The sequence below is a fragment of the Thamnophis sirtalis genome, unplaced genomic scaffold (genome assembly GCF_051295495.1).
Source record: "Thamnophis sirtalis isolate CommonGarterSnake01/CBP01778 unplaced genomic scaffold, rThaSir2_p1.2 scaffold_2, whole genome shotgun sequence".
Taxonomy (NCBI): domain Eukaryota; kingdom Metazoa; phylum Chordata; class Lepidosauria; order Squamata; family Natricidae; genus Thamnophis; species Thamnophis sirtalis.
In genome coordinates, this window is record NW_028261382.1 from 103191199 (window position 1) to 103213236 (window position 22038).

The 22038-nt window shown below is 45.1% G+C and overlaps 1 protein-coding gene across 1 annotated transcript in view; it reads right to left on the reverse strand.

The window, feature by feature from the left end:
* ADGRB1 (adhesion G protein-coupled receptor B1) overlaps window positions 1-22038 on the reverse strand; it is a 303358-nt gene that overhangs the window by 14330 nt on the left and 266990 nt on the right. Inside the window, 4 exon segments of the mRNA XM_087706632.1 lie at window positions 4626-4680; window positions 6281-6376; window positions 8306-8477; window positions 15381-15479. Of these exon segments, the coding sequence (XP_087562758.1) occupies window positions 4626-4680; window positions 6281-6376; window positions 8306-8477; window positions 15381-15479 (422 nt within the window).

Genomic DNA, 22038 nt, shown 5'->3' on the forward strand with positions numbered 1-22038 from the left:
TCTTATATATCATATATTATATCTCATATTATTTTATATTTTATATTCTATTTTATTCTATTCTAGTCTTAATTCTGTTCTGTTCCATTCCACTCCGCTCCGTTCCATTCTGTTCCATTACGTATTTTGTTCTACTCTATTCTATTCTATTCTATTCTATTCTATTCTATTCTATTCTATTCTATTCTATTCTACTCTATTCTACTCTACTCTACTCTACTCTATTCTACTCTATTCTATTCCTATTCTACCCTACCCCACTCTACTCTACTCTACTCTACTCTCATTACCATCCTCATTCCCACCTCCACCCCATTCTGCATTCTGCATTCTGCATTCTGCATTCTGCATTCTGCATTCTATTATTTCTATTATTTCTATTTCTATTATTTCTATTTCTATTATTTCTATTTCTTATCTATTTCTATTTCTATTTCTATTTCTATTTCTATTTCTATTTCTATTTCTATTTCTATTTCTATTTCTATTTCTATTTCTATTTCTATTTCTATTTCTATTTCTATTTCTATTTCTATTTCTATTTCTATTTCTATTTCTATTTCTATTTCTATTTCTATTTCTATCCTACCAGAACTGTGGGTTGGAAGGATCTACGTATCTGGTTTTTAATGCACCCGCCACCATAAATTTATTCCAAATGGATCTCAGATTTCCTCAACCATCCTAGTAAAATTGCAGATGGAAAATAAATTAAAAATGCCAACATGCCCACAACATAATTTATGGTACATTCTCCAGGGAGATGGTGGTTGACTCTGCAGGTTGATTGCTGATGGGGTACGCTGTACTTCCGTGGGTATAACTAATGTTTGATTCTATTCGGTTTGATTTATTTTCAGGAAAGTAGCTGAGGAGCAGCTGGCGACACACACTCCCCCCCTCCCCTTAGATAAACAGCTTAAATGGGACACAACAATTCAACGGAATGCACAACATTTTGCACGGTGTCTGCTCAAAAGGGCCCAAATGCTAAAGGCGTGTGCAAACACGGCAATTCCTTCCTTCCACATCATTTTGCACGGCCCTGCAAATGGGCGTGAATTTAAAAGGGGATTTACACCCCATTTTTATGCTTCTTGGTAAGAGCCTTTTTCTGATGGAAAGCAGGAATGGTTTGGCTCTTTAGCAAACCAAGATGATTAACGGACTGTGGAGGCTGTAACATACGATGAACAGTTGCAGGAACTGGGCATGGCTAGTTAGGGAAGAGGAGAACCAGGGGAGACATGATAGCAGTGTTATAATATTTGAGGGGCTGCCCCAGAGAGGAGGGAGTCAAGCTATTCTCCAAAGCCCCCGAAGTCCAGACAAGGATTAATGGATGGAAACCGACCAAGGAGAGATTCAACCTGGAAATAAGGAGGAATTTTCTGAGAGTGAGAACAATCAACCCATGGAACAGAAGTTGCCTCCAGAAGTTGTGGGAGCTTCATCACTGGAAGCTTTCAAGAAGAGATTGGACTGCCATCTGTGAGAAATGGTGTAGGGTCTCCTTCTTGGGCGGGGGGTTGGACTAGATGACCTACAAGGTCCCTTCCAACGCTGTTAATCTGTACTTCAGTTATTCGGAGAATGCATGCACGTTCAAAGAACACACTTGGGAAGTCCCCAAATTCATGGAACCTGCTGGAATCAAGACTGTCCGAAATCTAGGAATACAGGTATATCTCGAGTTACAACCAAAGTGGAGCCCAAAATCTATGTTGCTAAGTAAGTTGTAACACGGTTGTTAAGTGAATCTGGATTTTCCCTATAGTGTTTCCTTGTCAGAAGGTCGCAAAAGGGGATCACGTCCCCCTAAGATGCTGCAACAGTCATAAGTACATGCCAGTTGCCAAGCATCTGAATTTTGATCACCTGAGCAGCGGGAGGCTGCAATGGTCATAAGTGTGAACAATGGTCGTAACTCGCTTCCCCCCCAGTACCGTTTGAACTTCGAACGGTCACTAAGTGAAGTGTTATAAGTCAAGGACTGCTTGCATTATACCAGTGTTTTTCAACCTTGGCGACTTTAGGTCCTGTGGACTCCAACTCCCAGGAGTTGAAGGGTTTGCATGGAGGAGGAGGAGTTGAAGTCCACAGGACTTCAACTCTTCCTCCTCCATGCAAACCCCACTCCCTTCTTGCACTGATGATGTTACTTAGTTGGGTAAGGAAATGTCTTCAAGAAAGCCACCAAGCTCAGAGAGCACCAAGGACCCCACAATCCTCCTCCTCTTCCTCCTTCTCCTCCTCCTCTCCCTCCTCCTCCTCCTCCTCTCCCTCCTCCTCCTCCTCTCCCCCCTTCCGATTCCCTTCTTGCACTGATGATGTTACCTAGTTGGGTAAGGAAATGTCTTCAAGAAAGCACCAAGCTCAGAGAGCACCAAGGACCCCTCATTTCAACTCTGAACTACAAATAATCTCTTGCTTTGATTACTGTGCAGAAGTTGATTCTTTCCTCCCCCTCAAACCTTGCAGATTTCCCCCCAAAATAAAATAAAATAAAATAGTCTATGCACAATACACCTTGATATAAAACTAATGGCCGAATGCATTTGAAGATATTTCCTCTTAGCTGCCTGCTACTTTGGACCCGAGAAATTCCCGACTGTTTGAATTCCAGCACACATCAAGTGCCCAACAGACAAAGGGATTAAGAGAAAGAAAGAAGGAAGGGTAGAAACATTTAAAGGGCATGCATGGATGAGAGAGATAAACCGACAGAAGACCAGATGTAATCAAAAAGGCAAAGGAAACCAATTTCATGCATCGCTTTTTAAATCTATGTCCCGATTTGTATGCAACAAATTGCACAGCCCTTGGCTCGTAGGGAGGAACACGGCTTGGTTTTGACCACTTTCTTGGCCACAAAGATAATATCTGAAGGCAAACAAAGAGTTGGCATCCCTCACTGCGCAGGCCAGGCGAGGTTCCCCTCGCACATATGTGCTAGTCATTCCCGACTCTAGGGGGCGGTGCTCATCTCCGTTTCAAAGCCGAAGAGCCAGCGCTGTCCGAAGACGTCTCCATGGTCATGTGGCCGTCATGACTCAATGCCGAAGGCCCATGGAACGCTGTTCCCTTCCCACCAAAGATGGTTCCTATTTCTTTTCTACTTCAATGGATAGAGAGGATTGCAGGAAAAACAGTTGCAATCAGCCTGCCCTCCACTGAGGACCTGTAGGGGGTTGGACAGAGGGCTGAGAAAATATTTACAGACCCCTCGCATTCTGGACATAAACTGTTTCAACTGCTCCCCTCAATTTGGCGTTGTAGGGACAAATAATGAAGCACCCACAATTCCTGGAGGCAAGTTGTTCCACTGGTTAATTATTCTCACTGTCAGGAAATCCCTCCTTAGTTCTTGGTTCCTTCTTCTCCTTGATTAGTTTCCACCCATTGGTTCTTGTCCTGCCTTCAGGTGCTTTGGAGAATAGCTAGACTCCCTCTTCTTTGGGGCAACCCCTGAGATATTGGATCAGTGCTATCATGTCTCCCCTGGTCCTTTTTTCCATTAAACTACACATACCCAGTTCCTGCAATCGTTCTTCATATGTTTTAGCCTCCAGTCTCCTAATCCTCTTGGTTGCTCTTCTCTGCACTCTTTCTAGAGTCTCCACATCTATTTTACATTGTGGAGACCAAAACTGAATACAATATTCCAAGTGTGGTCTCACCAAGGCATTATAAACTAGGTAACATGATCAGTGCTAGAAGAGAGGGGAGGGGGAGGAGGAAAAGGAGGAGGAGGGGGGAAGGGGGAGAACTGTGGTGTCCCTGATGCTCTCTGAGATTGGTTGCTCCCTTGCAGATGTTTCGTTACCAAACTATGTAACATTATCACTGCTAGAAGAGAGTGGGGTTTGATAATAAAACTTCTGCAAACAATCAACCAAGCTCACAGAGAACCAGGGACCTCACAATCTTTCTTCTCCTCCTCCTCCTCCTCCTCCTCCTCCTCCTCCTCCTCCTCCTCCTCCTCCTCCTCCTCCTCCTCCTCTTCTTCTTCCTCCTCCAGTTGAGTTGGACCAATAAGAGACAGCTCAGGTATACAGACTCACAAGCGATACAATTTCACACAATTAGGATCGAGTGGGACAACTTGCTACAGCCAACTTGCTGCTGGAAAACTCACTGCGGGACAATTTAACAAATTCAATTTAATTATTTCAAACACATGAACAATATTTTAAGTCTTTGCCATTCACATTTCATTTGGTCCCCGCTTTTGCATCCTTTCCTGTGTGATTCTACACCGGTGTTTCTCAACCTTGGCAACTTGAAGATGTCCGGACTTCAACTCCCAGAATTCCCCAGCCAGCGTTCGCTGGCTGGGGAATTCTGGGAGTTGAAGTCCGGACATCTTCAAGTCGCCAAGGTTGAGAAACACTGTTCTACACCAACGTTTCTTTGACGCTACTCTTGTTGCTCTTGTCTCATGGCAAGTTGGCCATGGCGAATTGTCCCTCGATGAGTTGGCCATGGCAAGTTGACTGTGGGGAGTCGGCTGCGGCAAACTGTCACAGACCCCAATCAAGAAGCGAGGGAGAAGGGTGAATTAAAAAAAACAACCCACAAACATCAAGTTCAATCCCCAGACCAGGTCAAAGTTGATGTCTCACCTGTGATGTGCTCACCTGATCTACAAGCCAAGTCGACGTCTTTCTCAAAATCAGTCTGGAAGACAGAGAAAGCAAAGGGAAGAAGGGATCAGCAACAGGGAAAGGAGAAGGCGGCTGTGAGATCGAAAAAGGGTCAAGATTTGGAAATCCCAGCTGTTTAATCCGACTGAAAAAAACAAAGGGAGGCTACAACCGACTTCCTGGTCCTCCAAGAGAGTTGTTTGGAGGCGAGATGTCAAATGATTCAAGGTGCTGGTTATTACCTTTAAAGCCCTACATGGCCTAGGAGACCGTCTTCTGCCACATACCTCCCTTAGACCAATAAGATCACACAGGATGGACCTTCTCTGGGTGCCTTCAGCGGGACAATGCCGGCTGGCGACGCCTAGGAGTAGGGCCTTCTCTGTTGCCGCTCCGGCCCTATGGAATGAGCTTCCCCCAGAGATCCGGGCCCTACCCACTCTCATGGCCTTCCGCAAAGCTATTAAAACCTGGCTTTTCCGGCAGGCCTGGGGCTGTTGACCTCTTGACCCCCGGTAGGCCCATTTCCCCCCCCCTCCCTGAGCCTCCGCGTGGACCCTTCACTTACCTGACATGATGTACGGGCTGCGTGGAGACTCCTGGGAGGGGAGGGGAGAGGTTTTGACAGCCAGGAGTGGGATTTGGGGGTTTGCCAAACCATGCGGAAACTTCGCTAGAGGGTCACCCGAACCCGTGCGAGCCCCCTGTAGCCTACCCCTGCATTTATGACAGCGAGAGCTGCTATGAAGACCTGGGGACCAGCGATAAATGAGGATGATCACCCTTCTGGCCTTGTTTTGAGAATGTCCTGAAAATGGCCTACTTGCTATGGTAGGACAGCATAATCTTGGCCTAGAAGAACTTGTGGCCTGAGGAAGCGTCTCATGTTCTCTCCGTCTTGACTTGCTTTAAGTCTTTTGATGGGTTTGTGTGATGGCAAATAAAGTATGTTTTATGATGCTCAGCAACCCAGACAAGCTAAAAGAATGGTGGTTTCCCAACAGAAGAACAGAGTTGGAAGGAACTTTGGAGGTCTTCCAGTGGGACCCTCTGTTTGAGCAGGAGAACCTACACCATTTCAGACCAATGGATGTCCAATCTCTTCTTAAAAACCTCCAGCAATGGAGCATCCACAGCTTCTGGAGGCAATTCCATTGATTAGTTGTTCTCATTGTGAGGACATTGGATTCTTTCTTTGATGGGTTTCCATCCATTGTCTCCTTGTCTCCCCTCAGGTGCTTTGGAGAATAGATAATGCCCTCATCTTTGGAGAAGCTCCTCAAATATTGGAAGACTGTGGTGGTGGTGGTGGTGGTGATGATGATGACGACTACAATGATGATGATGATGATGACAATGATGACGATGACGACAGCGATGATGACGATGATGGTGGTTGTCCATTCAGTTGTGTCCAATTCTTGGTGATTCTATGGGCCAGATCTTTCCACTTCACTCAATCCTTCTCTTTGTGAGACTACATATATGTCAAGTTCCTACAACTGTTCTTCATAGGGTTTAACCTCCAAACATTCCCAGATTCTATTTGCCAACTTGGTATGCGCCATCTTGGTTCACCGGAGTCATAAAAGCTACATCTGTCCTCTCCTTCAAAAGCATTTCCCCCCACTTACCATAAGCTGGGCATGTCCGTTCTGGAACGATCCTCCAGAATCCCCATTGGCTTCTTCTTGACGATCCATGACTCGGCATTTAACAGCATCTTGCACCTAGGGGGAAAAAAGAGAGTTGTCAGGTTAGGCAGCATCCATTTCAAGTCTAGCGCTGCATAAAATATGGGGTAGGTTGCTAATGAGATTCGACTTTTGGGCAATTGAACAGCCATTAAAATTAGCCATGAAGGGAACTGTTAGGAAACTGTTCATAATCACTGCTGAAGATTAGTTAAGCCGCAGAACTGGCGGCTGAAATGGAAGCGAATTTCCCTCCTTGCTGAACTCATACGTTCTGTCTTTTTCTTGATCATCAACATCATGAACATCAATGCAACTGAATCATTATTATTTTTTCAAGGCATATAAAATATTTTTATTTTTATTACTAATTTATAATATACTGAATTACACAAGGTGGGTCTGTTTATATGTATGCATCAGTGATATTTATAGATATATATTCACCGTATATCTACTGTCTGTCTGTATGTATGTCTGTCTGTCTATCTATCATCTATCTATCTATCTATCTATCTATCTATCTATCTATCTATCTATCTATCTAATCTCTCTCTTTATCCCTCCATCTATCCATCTGTCTATCTAATCTCTGTCTGTCCATCTGTCCATCTCTCTCTCCCTCCCACTCTTTCTATCCATCCATTTGTCTGTCTATCTAATCTCTATCTGTCCATCTCTCTCTGTGTATATATCTATCCACCCATCCATCCATTCATCTCTCTCTCTCTTTATCCATCCCACCTTCCATCTGTCTATCTAATCTCTATCTGTCCATCTTTCTCTCTCTCTCCCCTCTCTCTTTATCCATCCATCCATCTAGCTAATCTCTATCTGCCCATCTCTCTCTCTCTCTATCTATCCATCCCTCAATCCATCCACCCATCCATCCATCTTTCTGTCTGTCTATATCCATCTATCCCTACATACATACATATGTCTGTCTGTCTGTCTGTCTATTTAATCTCTATCTGTTTAATCTCTATCTGTCCATCTCTTTCTCCCCCCTCTATTTATCCATCTGTCTGTCTGTCTATCTATCTAATCTCTGTCCATCTCTCTCTCTCTCTTTATCCATCTATCCCACCATCCATCTGTCTGTCTGTCAGCCTATCTAATCTCTATCTGTCCATCTCTCTCCACCCATCCATCCATTATCTATCTATCTGTCTGTCTGTCTGTCTGTCTGTCTACCAAAAGCTCCCATGTAGCATAAATATTTAGGACAGTGTTAATACATGCTGGTCCCAAATCCAACCTAGTATATCTGGATGTGCTAAACTAGGGGACAAAGATAACCTAGAGTAGATCATTGAATCTGGTGGATCCAGTCTGGCACTAGTCATTTATGTTCCAGGAAATTTCAAATATACATGTGGACTTCAAAGTTGCCAAGGTCGAGAAATACTGCTTCAAATGATCCATTCCTGTCCACATCATTTAATTTATGGTTGCCCACCTCCAAATGTTAAGTGCGCCCCTTGACCATCCATCATGGACCATCTCAACAGAACTGAAGGATGGAAGGGAACAAGACTCTTGTTAACTCCCAACGTTGTCATAGTGAGAGAAGGGAGGAGTGCATTCCACTCATAATGTCAGCTGAAGTCGGATCTCACATTACTGCAGCAGGCTTGGGAGGGGTGCAACTCATAGGGGAATGTGATTGATGACACAGACTGAGGGGAGGAACAGGGGTAAAGGGCAGCTATAAATCAATCAAAGCTTAGACTTAATTGCGAAAAGATTTTGCCTGTGATGTTCCTAATAAATGACTAGTTTTGTATTGAAACTTGACTCGATACTCATGAATCAATTAGGGCATTTTTAGGAATCATTACAACTCTCATGTAGAAGACAACATTCTCTCCTTTCCAGCCACATCCCCCTATTCCCACAAGGGTAAGAACCCGTCCTTCTAAGGACCAAAAGCTGTTCTGCCATCATTCAAGCTCAAAGGCCCACCTCTCTTCTTAGAATGCAGTGGACCATCACGATGACGAAGCCCTCCAAGGAGTCAAACACTGCAAAGAGGATCTGGAAGAGGGCCGAACGGCGGTCAGTGATGGCCAGCACGGCTGACATCCAGGTGAGGGCCAGCAGAGGCAGGACTACACAGGAGCTCCAGAGGGACGCCCTGGTAGGGGGAAGAAAAAAGGAGAAAGAAAGGCCTCTTAGCTTCTGGACCAGGCAAACTCCTAATGCTGCTTTCACTCACTTGAGGGAGACCCACCAGACTCTCAAGGGGGAGTGATAACGTGAAATACAGGCAGAATGGCTTCAAATGCTTCCAAGCTATAATCAAAGAGAATTACAAAATAGAAAGGAGAAGACAGCAACGAAGCGAGGTGACCTGGACTCTCTCCGTTAGGCCTACTCTCACGCACTCCACACCTACGCTTAGTGCCGCTTTTGTGTGTCTTAAAATGAAGAAAAACACAAAAGAAATGCTGGGATTGTTTCTGGCGGTTTAGGAGGAACGGATGGAGAGAGAGAAAGAGAGAGAGAGAGAGAAAGAGAGAGAAAGACAGATGGAATCCTATATTTATTCTTCTCCATAGGAAGCTGTGTGTTTGCTCAGGACTAGCTCCCTCTCAATGTGTGTGTATTTGTGTGTGAGTCAGAAATGTCAGTAAGAGAGCCATGGCTACACAAGTCAAACTGCACCCCCCCCTTTTTAAGGGCTTGCAAGTGGGACAAATGTAAAAAAAAAAAGGTAGGACATCTGTTGTGGCCCAGCAGGAGCCGTTGGAGCTGCCACTGGACTCCGACAGCGAGGGGCCCTATGAGTCGGCTCTGGAGGATGTGGAGGACCCTGGACAGGGTTCCGACTCCGAGTAGGGCGCAGAGAGGCTGGTTGGCCACCAGGAGGCGCCTGATCCTTGGACCAGTAGGGAGAAGACAAGGGAGTGTGATCCGGAAGCCAGCAGTGAGTTGTTCCTGGATGCCCGGCACCGAAGAGCCAATAGGCGTCAGGAACAGTTGTGCAAGTACAGGAGGTAATTGCACTCAGCTGGTGGTCATTAGGCTCCTCTCCAGACTATAATAAGGACTGCTTGTGCACACGCCCCTCTTGCAGAAGTCAACGCGGGAACTAATGTTGGAGAACAGAATTGTGAGCTTGGCAGGCTGGATTGCTGCCATGACTTATCTGTGTTGGATTGCTGCCAAGGACCTGTCTGTCTGTTAATAAATCCTGGAAAGTATCTTTGACTCGGAGTGTGTTGGTGTGGGAAGAGGGGGGTCAGAACACATATGGATGTGAGTTCCAGTTTGGGCACTCTGCCGAAAAGGTTTCCCATCACTGCTCTATGCCACTTCAGACAGGTGGCTCTCCAATCTCTTCTTGAAAGCCTCCAGTGATGGAGCACCCACAACTTCTGGAGGGAAGCCGTTCCACTGGTTATTTTTTTTTTCTGTCAGAATTTTTTCCCCTTAATTCTAGTTTGCTCCTCTCCTTGATTAATTTCCATCTGTTGCTTCTTGTTCTTCCTTCAGGTGCTTTGGAGAATAGGATGACCCCCACCCCCTCTTCTTTGTGGCATCCCCTAAAATACTGAAATATTGTTATGATGTTACCCCCTCCCTGCCCCCAATTCTTCTTTTTTTCTAGATTAACCAAACTCAATTTCTGCAACGGTTCTTCATACGTCGTAGTCTCCAGGCAATTATCTTTAATGTCCTCTTCGGTCTAGCCTGATCTGGCTTAAATTAAACATCAGTTAAAAGGGAAGGTCACCTTTGGATGTTAGTGGAGATCCCATACGTGAGCTTCTTAGAATGAAGACCAACAACCGCAGAAGTTATGACTCATTTAGCAAGTCTAAGAAGTGAACAGAAGAAACTCAAATAACTTCTTTGATTTTTGCACTCGTACGAATTTGAGTGATTCATTTGACGTTGTTGAGTGAATGTTTCATATCCATACAGCCGAAAAGATGGAATGCAGAAGAACAGAGTTTGGAAGGGACCTTGGAGGTCTTCTAGTCCAACTCTTTGTTCAGGCAGGAAAGCCTACACCTCTTCAGACAAATGGATATCCAACATCTTCTTAAAAACTCCCAGTGTTGGGGCATTCACAACCTCGGGAGGCAAGTTCTTCCACTGATCAATTGTTCTGTCAGGAAATTTCTCCTTAGTTTTAGGTTGCTTCTCTGCTTGATTGGTGGATTTTATTTGTCTTTTAGTATAATCATAAGGCAGGAAAGTCTTCTAGTCCAACTCCTTGCCTAAGGCAAGAGTCCTTATTGGACAAATGGTTCTCCAATCATTTCTTGAAAACCTTCAGCGATGGAGCACTAAATGCTAAAGGAGTGACGTTGATATCATCTTAGATAAGAGCAGATAGAAATCAGAATTAAATTTGCTTAGGGCAATGTTTCACAAACTTGAAAATTTTAGGACATGCGGGCTTTAATTCCCAAAATTCCCGGCAGCCTGCAATTCGGCAATTCAAACCTCACTCAGGCTCAAGGTTGACTCAGCCTTCCATCCTTCCAAGGTGGGTAAAATGAGGAGCCAAAATTGTTGGGGGAAATATGTTAATCCTGTTTGACAGCTGTAAGACAGGGCTGTAAAGCACTGTAAAACAGTATATAAGTCTAAGTGCTATTGCTGAGTGCTATAAGAGGTTCTACCAAACAGGACTAGATATGGAGATAGAGATAGATAGATAGAAAGATAGAAAGGGAAAGAAAGATGAAAAGATAGAAAGAAATAAAGGAAGAAAGAGATGGATTGAGGGAGGAGGGAGGGAGTAAGAAAGAAAGAAAAAAGAAAGAAATGGTTTGAGGGAGGAAGAAAGAAAGAAAGAAAGGAAGGAAGGAAGGAAGGAAGGAAGGAAGGAAGGAAGGGATGGATTGAAAAAAAGGAAGGGATGGATTGAAAGGAAGGAAGGAAGAAATGAATTGAGGGATAGAAGGAGGGAGAAAGGAAGAAAGGAGGAAAGGAAGGAAGGAAGAAAGAAGGAAGGAAGGAAAGAAAAAAGAAGGAAGAAATAAGAAATAAATAAATAAATAAAAAAGCAAGGAAGGAAGGAAGGAAGAGATGGATTGAGGGACAGAGGGAGGGAGAAAGGAAGAAAAGAAAGAAAGAAAGAAAGAAAGAAGAAAGAAGAAATGATTAAATAAATAAAAAGGAAGGAAGGAAGAGATGGATTGAAAGAAAGAAAGGAAGGAAGAGATGGATTGAGGGACAGTGGGAGGGAGAAAGGAAGAAAAGAAAGAAAGAAAGAAAGAAAAAGGAAAGAAAAAAGAAGGAAGAAATAAGAAATAATTAAATAAATAAAAAGGAGGGAAGGAAGGAAGAAAGAGATGGATTGAAAGAAAGGAAGGAAGGAAGAGATGGATTGAGGGACAGAGGGAGGGAGAAAGGAAGGAAGAAAGAAAGAAAGAAAAAAGGAAAGAAAGAAAAAAGGAAGGAAGGAAGGAAGTGAATGTAGGAGGTGGTGATGAGAGACAGAAGGAAGGAGATGACCGAAAAGAGGTAGGTTACAGAGATACAATCAAAGGAAGAAAACAGGAGGTTTCTAGAAAGCTTTAAAATGTGACATGGAAAGAGGAGGAGGAACTGGTGTAAAATAGAGCCAATGTCGTCTATATACATTGAGCAGATCCTTCTGAGAAGAAGGACCATGTCTGTGGTGGAGAGGACAACCAGCAAGGGAAGACTTGAGCACTCAGGGAACAATCACACACACACAAAAAAACCCTCATCACAAATTAAAAAACGGGCAGACTTTTGAGCTTTTGGGACCAACCCTTGTAGGCGCCGCTGGTTTGGTAGAAGAATCAAGCGGAATACAAACCAGTGAGTCCTCCGATGGCCTGAAGGAGGAAACGAGGAGATGGATCCAGGCGTGAAATGGGAAGCAGCAGCCAGGTGGAGGCGAAACATGGAGGGACAAGAAAGAGCTAACCCCAAGGTTTCGGTGTCTTCTTGGGGAGGGGGGGAGGAGGCTTTTCTGGAGGGCAGAGGACAAAGGGGGTGCAAGGAAGATTTGGGGGAGGTCACATTTCAACCCCTGACACGAGTCACCTGAAAAAACGTCATTTGGACTTGAAAAACCACTAATTGTATGCATATCTCTTCTAATTGGATCTCTCTCTCTCTCTATCCATCCATCCATCCATCCATCCATCTATCCATCCATCCATCCATCCATCCATCCATCCTATCTCTCTACGTCCATTTCTATCTCTCTATCTCCTACTATCCATCCATCCATCCATCCATCTATCCTATCTCTATCTCTCTATCTCTCTCTATCTCTCTCTATCTCTCTCTATCTCTTTCTATCTCTCTCTATCCTATCTATCTATCTATCTATCTATCTATCTATCTATCTATCTATCTATCTATCTATCTATCTAGTCCAACTATCCGTCCATCCATCTATCCATCCATCCATTCATCCATCTCTCTCTCTCTCTTCTATATCTATCAATCAATCAATCAATCCATCCATCCATCCATCCATCCATCCATCCATCCATCCATCATCTATCTATCTATCTATCTATCTATCTATCTATCTATCTATCTATCTATCTATCTATCTATCTATCTGTGAGTCAGTCTATCTATCTATCTATCTATCTATCTATCTATCTATCTATCTATCTATCTATCTATCTATCTATCTATCTATCTATCTATCACCTCTCTCTCTCTGTCTATCTCTATCTCTATCTATCCTCTCTCTCTCCTATCTATCTATCTATCTATCTATCTATCTATCTATCTATCTATCTATCTATCTCTATCTCTCTATCTCTCTATCTCCAACTATCTATCTATCTATGTATCTATCCATCCATCCATCCATCCATCCATCCATCCATCCATATCTATCTATCTATCTATCTATCTATCTATCTATCTATCTATCACCTCTCTCTCTCTGTCTATCTATCTCTATCTCTATCTATCCTCTCTCTCCTATCTATCTATCTATCTATCTATCTATCTATCTATCTATCTATCTATCTATCTATCTATCTATCTCTATCTCTCTATCTCCATCCATCCATCCATCCATCCATCCATCCATCCATCCATCCATCCATCCATCCATCCATCCATCCATCTATCTATCTATCTATCTATCTATCTATCTATCAGTCATCCTTGAATTATGACCACAATCGAGCCTGACATTTCTGTTGTTAAGCAAGACAGTTGTGAAAAGAGCATTGCCCCATTTTAAGACCGGTCTTGCTACTGTAGTTAAACGAATGGCTGCAGCTGTCAAAGTCAGGAGCACGGCTGGGGAGTGAATCTGGCTTTCCCATTGACCTGGCTTGTCACTAGGTCGTGAAAGGGGATCCCATTCTCCCGAGGTCCTTGAGTTGCAACCGTTTATTTAGTGACCATTCCGGATCACAATGGCACTGCAAAGAAAAGTGACCTAATCTTTGCAGCCTGTGATCAAAATCCAGGTGCTTAGAAACTGACTGGTATTTATGATCGTGGCGGGATCCCTGCGTCACATGATCCCCATTTTGTGCCCCCTAATAAGCAAAGTCCATGGGGAAGCCAGGTTCACTTAATGACCATGTGGCATACTTAATAGCTGCAGGGACTGGCTTTGCAAACGTGGTAAGAAAAATTGTAAAATGAAACAAAACTCACTTAATAACTATCTTGCTCGGCAACATCACTTTTCGGCTCAATTGTGGTTGCAAATCAAGGATCACTCGTGGAGGAGTTTAACCAATTTTTATCTTGCAAAAGGCCCAGGGTTTTAAGCTATCGACAGAGAGAGGGACAGAGGTGGCATTCAGCCGGTTCGGACTGCTTCCTCCGAACCGCTAGTGGAAATGGCTCTATACTGTCCTCTTTGGGCAGGTTTTCAAGCCGTGCGCATGTGTGCAACCCACACGTGCGATCAGAGGGCATGTGCAGAAGGCTGAGCGCATGTGTGGATGGGACACATGGGCTCATATTTGCGAACTGGTAGGGAAAGTAAGTAAGAGCCACCTCTGGGGAGGGGCCCGACCAAGGGATAGATTTTAACAAATTTGACAGCTGAATGTGAACCGAGGGAAGAACAAGGGGGGAAAAAAACAGGAAGGAAGGTAGGAAGGAAGGTAGGAAGGAAGGAAGAAACGAAGGAAGGAAGGAAGGAAGGAAGGAAGGAAGGAAAAAACAGGAAGGAAGGAAGGAAGGAAGGAAGGAAGGAAGGAAGGAAGGAAGGAAGGAAAAAATAAGAAGGAAGGAAGGAAGGAAGGAAGGAAAAAACAGGAAGGAAGGAAGGAAGGAAGGCAGGAAGGCAGGAAGGCAGGAAGGCAGGAAGGAAGGAAGGAAGGAAGGAAGGAAGGAAGGAAGGAAGGAAGGAAGGAAGGAAGGAAGGAAGGAAAAAATAGGAAGGGAGGGAGGAAGGAAGGAAGGGAGGAAGGAAAAAACAGGAAGAGAGGAAGGAAAGAAAAACAGGAAGTAAGGAAGGAAGGAAGGAAAAAACAGGAAGGAAGGAAGGAAGGAAGGAAGGAAGGAAGGAAGGAAGGAAGGAAGGAAGGAAGGAAGGAAGGAAGGAAGGAAAAAATAGGAAGGAAGGGAGGAAGGAAAAAACAGGAAGGGAGGAAGGAAAGAAAAACAGGAAGGAAGGAAGGAAGGAAGGAAAAAACAGGAAGGAAGGAAGGAAGCAGGAAAGAAGGAAGGAAGGAAGGAAGAAGGAAGGAAGGAAGGAAGGAAGGAAGAATAGAAAGGAAGGGAGGAAGGAAAAAATAGGAAGGGAGGAAGGAAAGGAAAAACAGGAAGGAAGGAAGGAAGGAAGGAAGGAAGGAAGGAAGGAAGGAAGGAAAAAACAGGAAGGAAGGAAGGAAGGAAAAAACAGGAAGGAAGGAAGGAAGGAAAAAACAGGAAGGAAGGAAGGAAGGAAGGAAGGAAGGAAGGAAGGAAGGAAGGAAGGAAGGAAGGAAGGAAGGAAGGAAGGAAGGAAGGACATTGGAGGTGGAAAAGCGGCATGGAAGAAACCTCTAACTCCAATCAATCAATACTCCTCATCAGAAAAAGAAAGGAAGTTGAAATTAGAGGAACTAACATGGCGTTACTGGTGGCTGTGGCCGAAACGTCGGGAGAAGACACCACTCCACACTTGGAACATTTGAGCGTGATGCCGTAAAGGGGCACGGCCATCTGACTGCAATTAAAATTAAAAGACTGAAACGAAACAAAACACTTTGCTGGTGAGCACAAACAGAACCTGGGAGGGGTGGGGAGTGGGGGGGGGTGATAGGGGGAAAGAGGGAGGGAGGGAGGGAGGAAATGTGTGAGAAGGAGGGTGGAAATAGCGAGGGGTGTGAGGGGGAGGGAGGGAGGGAAGGAAGGAAAAAAGAAAGGAAGGACATGTACAAGTGTGAAGGAGGGAGAAAGGAAGGAAGAAAATGTGTGAGGGGGAGGGAGTGAGGGAGAAAGAAAGAAAAAAGAAAGGAAGAAGGAAGGGAAGAAGGAAGAGATGTTTTGAGGGAGGGAGGAAGGGATAGATAGATAGATGATAGATGATAGATGATAGATAGATAGATAGATGGATGGATGGATGGATGGATGGATGGATGGATGGATGGATGGATGGATATAGATAGATATAGATAGATAAATAGATGATACATAGATAGTAGCAATAGCAATAGCAGTTAGATGAAAGATGAAAGATGAAAGATGATAGATAAATACACAGGCAGGTGGATGGATGACAGAGATAGATAGATAGATAGATAGATAGATAGATGGATGGATGGATGGATGGATGGATGGATGGATGGATGGATGGATGGATGGATGGATGGATGGATATAGATAGATATAGATAGATAAATAGATGATACATAGATAGTAGCAATAGCAATAGCAGTTAGACTTATATACCGCTTCATAGGGCTTTCAGCCCTCTCTAAGCGGTTTACAGAGTCAGCATATCGCCCCCAACAATAATCCGGGTCCTCATTTTACCCACCTCGGAAGGATGGAAGGCTGAGTCAACCTTGAGCCGGTGAGATTTGAACCGCCGAACTGCAGATAACAGTCAGCTGAAGTGGCCTGCAGTACTGCACCCTAACCACTGCGCCACCTCGGCTCTTTTAGATAGATGAAAGATGATAGATAGATGAAAGATGATAGATAAATAGACAGGCAGGTGGATGGATGATAGATAGATAGATAGATAGATAGATAGATAGATAGATAGATGGATGGATGGATGGATGGATGGATGGATGGATGGATGGATGGATGGATGGATGGATGGATGGATGGATGGATGGATGGGTGGATGGGTGGGTATAGGGGAGGGAGGGAGGGAAGGAAAGGAAATGTATGAAAAGGCAGGAGGGAGGAAATGAAGAAAAGAGGGAGGGAGGGAAGGAAGGAAGAAATAGGGGAGGGAGGGGGAAGGGAGGGAGGGAGGCGATAGGGGAAGGAGAAGAGAGGGAGGAAAAGAAGGGAAGAAGGATATTCAACAAAAAGAATAAAAGGAGGAAGTTGAACAAAATGAGAACCAAAACCCCAGAAGCTTGAAAGAAAGAGAGAAAGAGAGGGAAAGGAAGAGAGAAAACCAAATAACAGGACAGGGAAGGGTTAACACTCTCAACTTTAACATACCAGGCCCAGGAAACCATCAGTCACAACCCCTTCCCCCTCTTGCCCAAAGGGGTCTTGGGCTGTGTCAAAGAACCTGGACAGAACATGATTGGAAAGTATGGACCGTCCAAATTGTGACTGCCTTCTGTGGGTTCCCCTCCATCATCTTGAAACTCTTGCTTTGATAGCTGAACATCATCCCGGAGATAGAAAAGGGACACTGAAGGTCCACAAAAGAAAGTTCCAGAGCTTCGCTTGGCCCAGGATCCCCATCACCCAACATCTTGCTTTGGGGGGTCATGTGGCTTATGGAAACCATACCTACATGGCAAAACCACGACAATCCAAGATGTCTTCCTGACTAGCCAAGATCAGCTAGTCCTCGACTCCAATTGAGCCACCCAAATTTTTGGTTGCCAAGCGAAATACTTTGGAAGGGTCCTGTTTTATGACCTTTCTTGCCACCGTTGTTAACTGAACTGCAGCCGTTACTAAGTTAGTCACACTATTGTTGAGTGAACCTGGCTTCTCCCTTGACTTTCTTTGTCAGAAGGTCCCAAAAGGGGGTCATTGTTTTGGTCTGCCAGCGGCCAGAAGAGCCGGCAGCAGAGTTGGACAGTGGGGAGGTTGGGGAGGAACCTGGGCCAGTCCTGGAGTCTGGGGAAGGCTCTGAGGAGGGCTCTGTGTCAGAGGCAGAGAGGGGGTCAGGACCGCATGCCAGTTATCAGCTGCCTTCAGAGTCAGACATCAGTGAGGCAGAGGAACAGCTGGAGCCTGTTCCCAGTGTGTGCATGCACAGAGCTGCCAGACGAAGGGAACAGCTAAAGAACAAGGGTAGACTTGGGAGTAAGGCCACATGTGGATGGTGAATGGCCCCTCCCATAGGGAATAAAAGAGGAACGACGGGGGAGTGGAGTTTGCAGGAGACCATTAGTCCATTCCAGCATTCTTGCCAAGTATTGCGGCATCTGAAAGATATCGGCCTGGCTGCTCTCCAAGCCTGATAAAGGTCGGTAATTGTGAACTATCTTGAAAGACTGTGGGAGAGGAAAGACTGTGCTGGAGAGGAATTCACTGTAAATTAAATAAAGAGGTTTATCGGGACAAGGACTCGGCTTCAGGCTGTTGGGGAAGCCTCACTCAGAACAATCACTTCACCCCGGGACATGGCGACCGTCACAAATAGGGGTCAGTTTCCAAGCGTCTGGATTTTGACCACATGACTCGGGGGATGGGGCCATGGCCGTAAGTGTGAACAAGAGTTGTAAGTTGCTTTTTTCATTGCTGATGTAACTTATAATTTGACTTACATACAGTTCAATTGGTGACCCTGCAAACTCACAACATCGCTGAAAAAAAGTGACTTGTGGCCCTTTTCAACCTTGACGACCCTTGTAGCATCCCCACCATCATGTGATCCAACTTCAGAACGCTGGGCAACTGACTCCAATTTATGACGGTCGCTGTGCCCCAGGTCACACTTTGGCGACCTTCTGACAAGCCAAGTCAAGGGTGGAGGGGGGGTGGAATTCAAATTTGCTTAACGGCGATTTGACCCCTTTTGCAACTTGCAGTGATTCACTTAACAACCGTGGCAAGAAAGGTCGTAAAATGGGACAAACCCACTTAACAAACGTTTCCCTTGGCAATGGAAGTTGGGACTCGATTGTGGTCGTACGTCCTGTTTAGTTTGGTGCCATGTACTCTGTTTTCCCCAAAAATAAGACCTCCCCGGATAATAAGCCCAATTGGGCTTTTGAGAGCATGCGCTAAAATAAGCCCTCCCCGAAAATAAGCCCTCCCTGAAAATATTGCAATGCAGCAGCAGCCATGAGGTGACCACGCTCCCCACCTCTTGCACCTCAAAAATAATAAGACCTCCCCGAAAATAAGGCCAAGCGCTTATTTCAGGGGTCAAAAGAAAGTAAGACCTTGTCTTGTTTTCGGGGAAACACGGTATAGTTACACATCTTGTAATCTGCTAGCAAAATTTACTCCCTTCTTACTTTCCAGCCCAGTTTGGGGGGTGGGGAACCCCTCTGGCCTGAAGTTCACCAGTTCAGTGACCAGGGATGACACAGCTCTTAACCCCTTCAGACAGTGTTCATGTCCTGCACAGGTAATGCGCCCACAAGTTCATTTGCACATTGAAAAGCACAACTTTAAAGCAGGTTCACAAACGAGCAAAGAAATTAACATAACGGGAAGCCATAAATAAATATCTCTATCTCTCTCTATATATATATCAGTTCCCTCCCCTTTCCTAAAGATCTACTCGTCACAGTCGATAACCAGCTGAAGCAGGGTTTAATTTAAGTCGATAACCAACTGAAGCAGGATTTAATTTTAAAGATTTTGGTGATGTTTTTAATACGACAGCATTGCCCGTAAAGCAATTCTGGAAACGATGTGCCTTTGGAAACATCGGCTTGGTTCTGGGATGAGCCTGGGTTGAATCTGCACACTAAATTCTGCCTTAGTTCCTAGTTCCTTTGGTCTCCCCATTTAATATGAAGGGATCTGCAAATTTATATGACGACTGTGGCATGGGAGCGTTTGTTGCAGAAGCATTCAATGGAAGACAGAATCAATCTGACCTAAATAGCGCTAATGATTCAGGAATCGTGTTCAGAAGAAACTTTCCAGATTTTGAGTTCTGGGTTCCAGGAAAGAAACCTCAGGTGGCTTGGTTCAACCCGGGAAGTCCTTAACATGCATTGGTCAAGCCTGAATTTGATTGGGGTGTGTGATTGTTTGGGCATTCTGACATGATTTCAGATTGACCCAGGTCAAGGCGGAAGTGGGGATGGAGCCTTCACTCACAACATCATTCCTAACTGATGAATCAGCCCAGGGGTGGGTTCTGGCAGGCACTACTACCGGTTTACTTGTGCATGTGCTTTGCGCGTACTTGATGCACGCTGCACATGCATGCACATAGCGATTAAAATTCTTCTGCACGTGTAAGATGCAAAAAACAAGATGGTGCCACCGCCGATGCCGCCTGGGGAACTGGTTCGGGGGTGCGGCAGGCCTGGTTCGCTGCTGGTTCTAGAGATCCATGCCATGAACCACTACCGGTTTGGCCAAACCGGTCTGAAGTGGTAGGATCCCACCACTGAATCAGCCACATTCCAATATCTGGCTGACCAGAGGAGGAGGAGGATAGATGTCTCTGAGCAACCAGCTCCCACCTTGGTTGGACAATGTGACAGTTGTTTTGGAAACTTGAGAAAACTGAAACTTTATATTGGGGTGAAAACCCCGGGAACTTAAGTACCGGTGTTTCACCCGTTCGTGCCAATATGGTGTATCTAAATACATTTGTACTTTTAGAAATCAAATGCGTCAGAGTCAGTAATAGCGCTCTATATTCTTCACTATCAGTTCGGTAACAGGAGTGTGTGCGCTTGGGCATGCACAGAACCTTCTGCACATGCACAGAAGGTCCTTGAGGACGTCCCGGTGGGTGGCTGGGTGCAGTCTCACGACACCACCACTACCGAATTCGCCCGAACCAGTGCGAACCGGCGGCAAACCACCTCTGCTCAGAATTCAATTTGTGATGGATTTGGAAGCTGAGAGCATTTTTGTGCTTAAAAGGCTAGTGATGTGAAATGGTGTGTGTGTGTGTGTGTGTGTGTGTGTGTGATATTTCAAACATCTTTGCTGCAATACAAGGAAGCCTAGCTCCTTACGTCCTCTCTCCACGTTGTAGAACGCTACATCTCATTCAGTGTTACTCAACCTTGGCCATTCTACAATGTGTGGACTTCAACTCCCAGAATTCCACAGCCAGCCATGCATGGCTGGCTGTGGAATTCTGGGAGTTTGAAGTCCACGCAAAACAGCCAAAATGGGGAAACGCTTATCTACTGCCGGCCATTCCAACCATCTGGAATTGAGTACTGTAAGCAGAACTCAACCAACTACAGTTTCCACCCAAACCTAAGATCAAAAGAAGAGAATATTTGTAGCTCAGATTTGAATGGTGGAGTCCTTGGAGATCTCTGAGCCTGGTGGCTATTTTCTTGCAGGCATTTCATGACCAAACTAGGGAACATCATCAGGGCCTTAGCTTGATAATGAAACGTCTGCAAGGAAACCATCAAGTTCAGTGGGCATCAAGAACTTCAAAGGTGATCATTCTTCTATCCAGAATGTCATCCTCTATGAAACCAGAAACGCTATTCTGGCCAACTTTGATAGTCGTGTTGAGCATCTTTTGGAAGGAGAATCACAATTATGTTAGAAGATCTCAAAGTTGGATTGACTGCAGATTTCTCTTTGAGGCAGGGGTGCCCCGTTCCAACCGGTTCGGTTGGAACGGGGCCGGCAGCATCCTCGTGTACGCGCGCAGTGCACGCATGCGTACTAGCCTCTGTGCGATGCTCCAGCTGCTCCTGGAGGATCGCGCAGGCGCTGTATGCGTCCTGCGCATGCGTGGAAGTGCAGAACTCGTCAAAACCGGGTAAGGAACGCGGACGGGCGGGTGGGCCCTTCGCCGTTCCCGGAAGTTACTTACTTCCGGGTTCGCCGACCAACCGGTTCGCGGGGACCGCCGCGAACCGGTTGAAACCCACCCCTGCTTTGAGGTCTAAGAGCACAAGCCAAAGCTTCTTCGGAAACAAAGGTGAATGTAGACATCTTCCTCTAGTTCTTCTAAATAGTGAAATGGAAAGATACCCTTATCTTTCACTTTAGATGTGGGCAACTCATCGCCATATCTTCATCCAGAGACCCATCATTGTCCCTGTCGCATATATTCTTGATGCTCAGTTCATTTTAACGAGCCCCAAAGGTGCTTTTTTTCAAGAGCCAACTGGACTTTCTGGTTTTTTCTTCGAAGGCTTTTCGCTTCTCATCTAAGAAGCTTCTTCAGTTTTGACTTGATGGTGGAGGAATGGAAGGATTTATACTCCTTGCAGAGAAAGCTGGTCATTTGCATCCTTTATAGAGAGCCGTTGAGGCCACTTGGAGGTTCATCTGTGTCCTTGGGGTCACCTGAGTAGCGCAAATGGGTGTGGAGCCTTCTTAGAACTGCTGAAAGGATTGTTGTTGTAGATAGGAGACAGGTGATGTTGTATCCCTCCCCATCTGCTAAGAGACGGCTGTTCAATTTG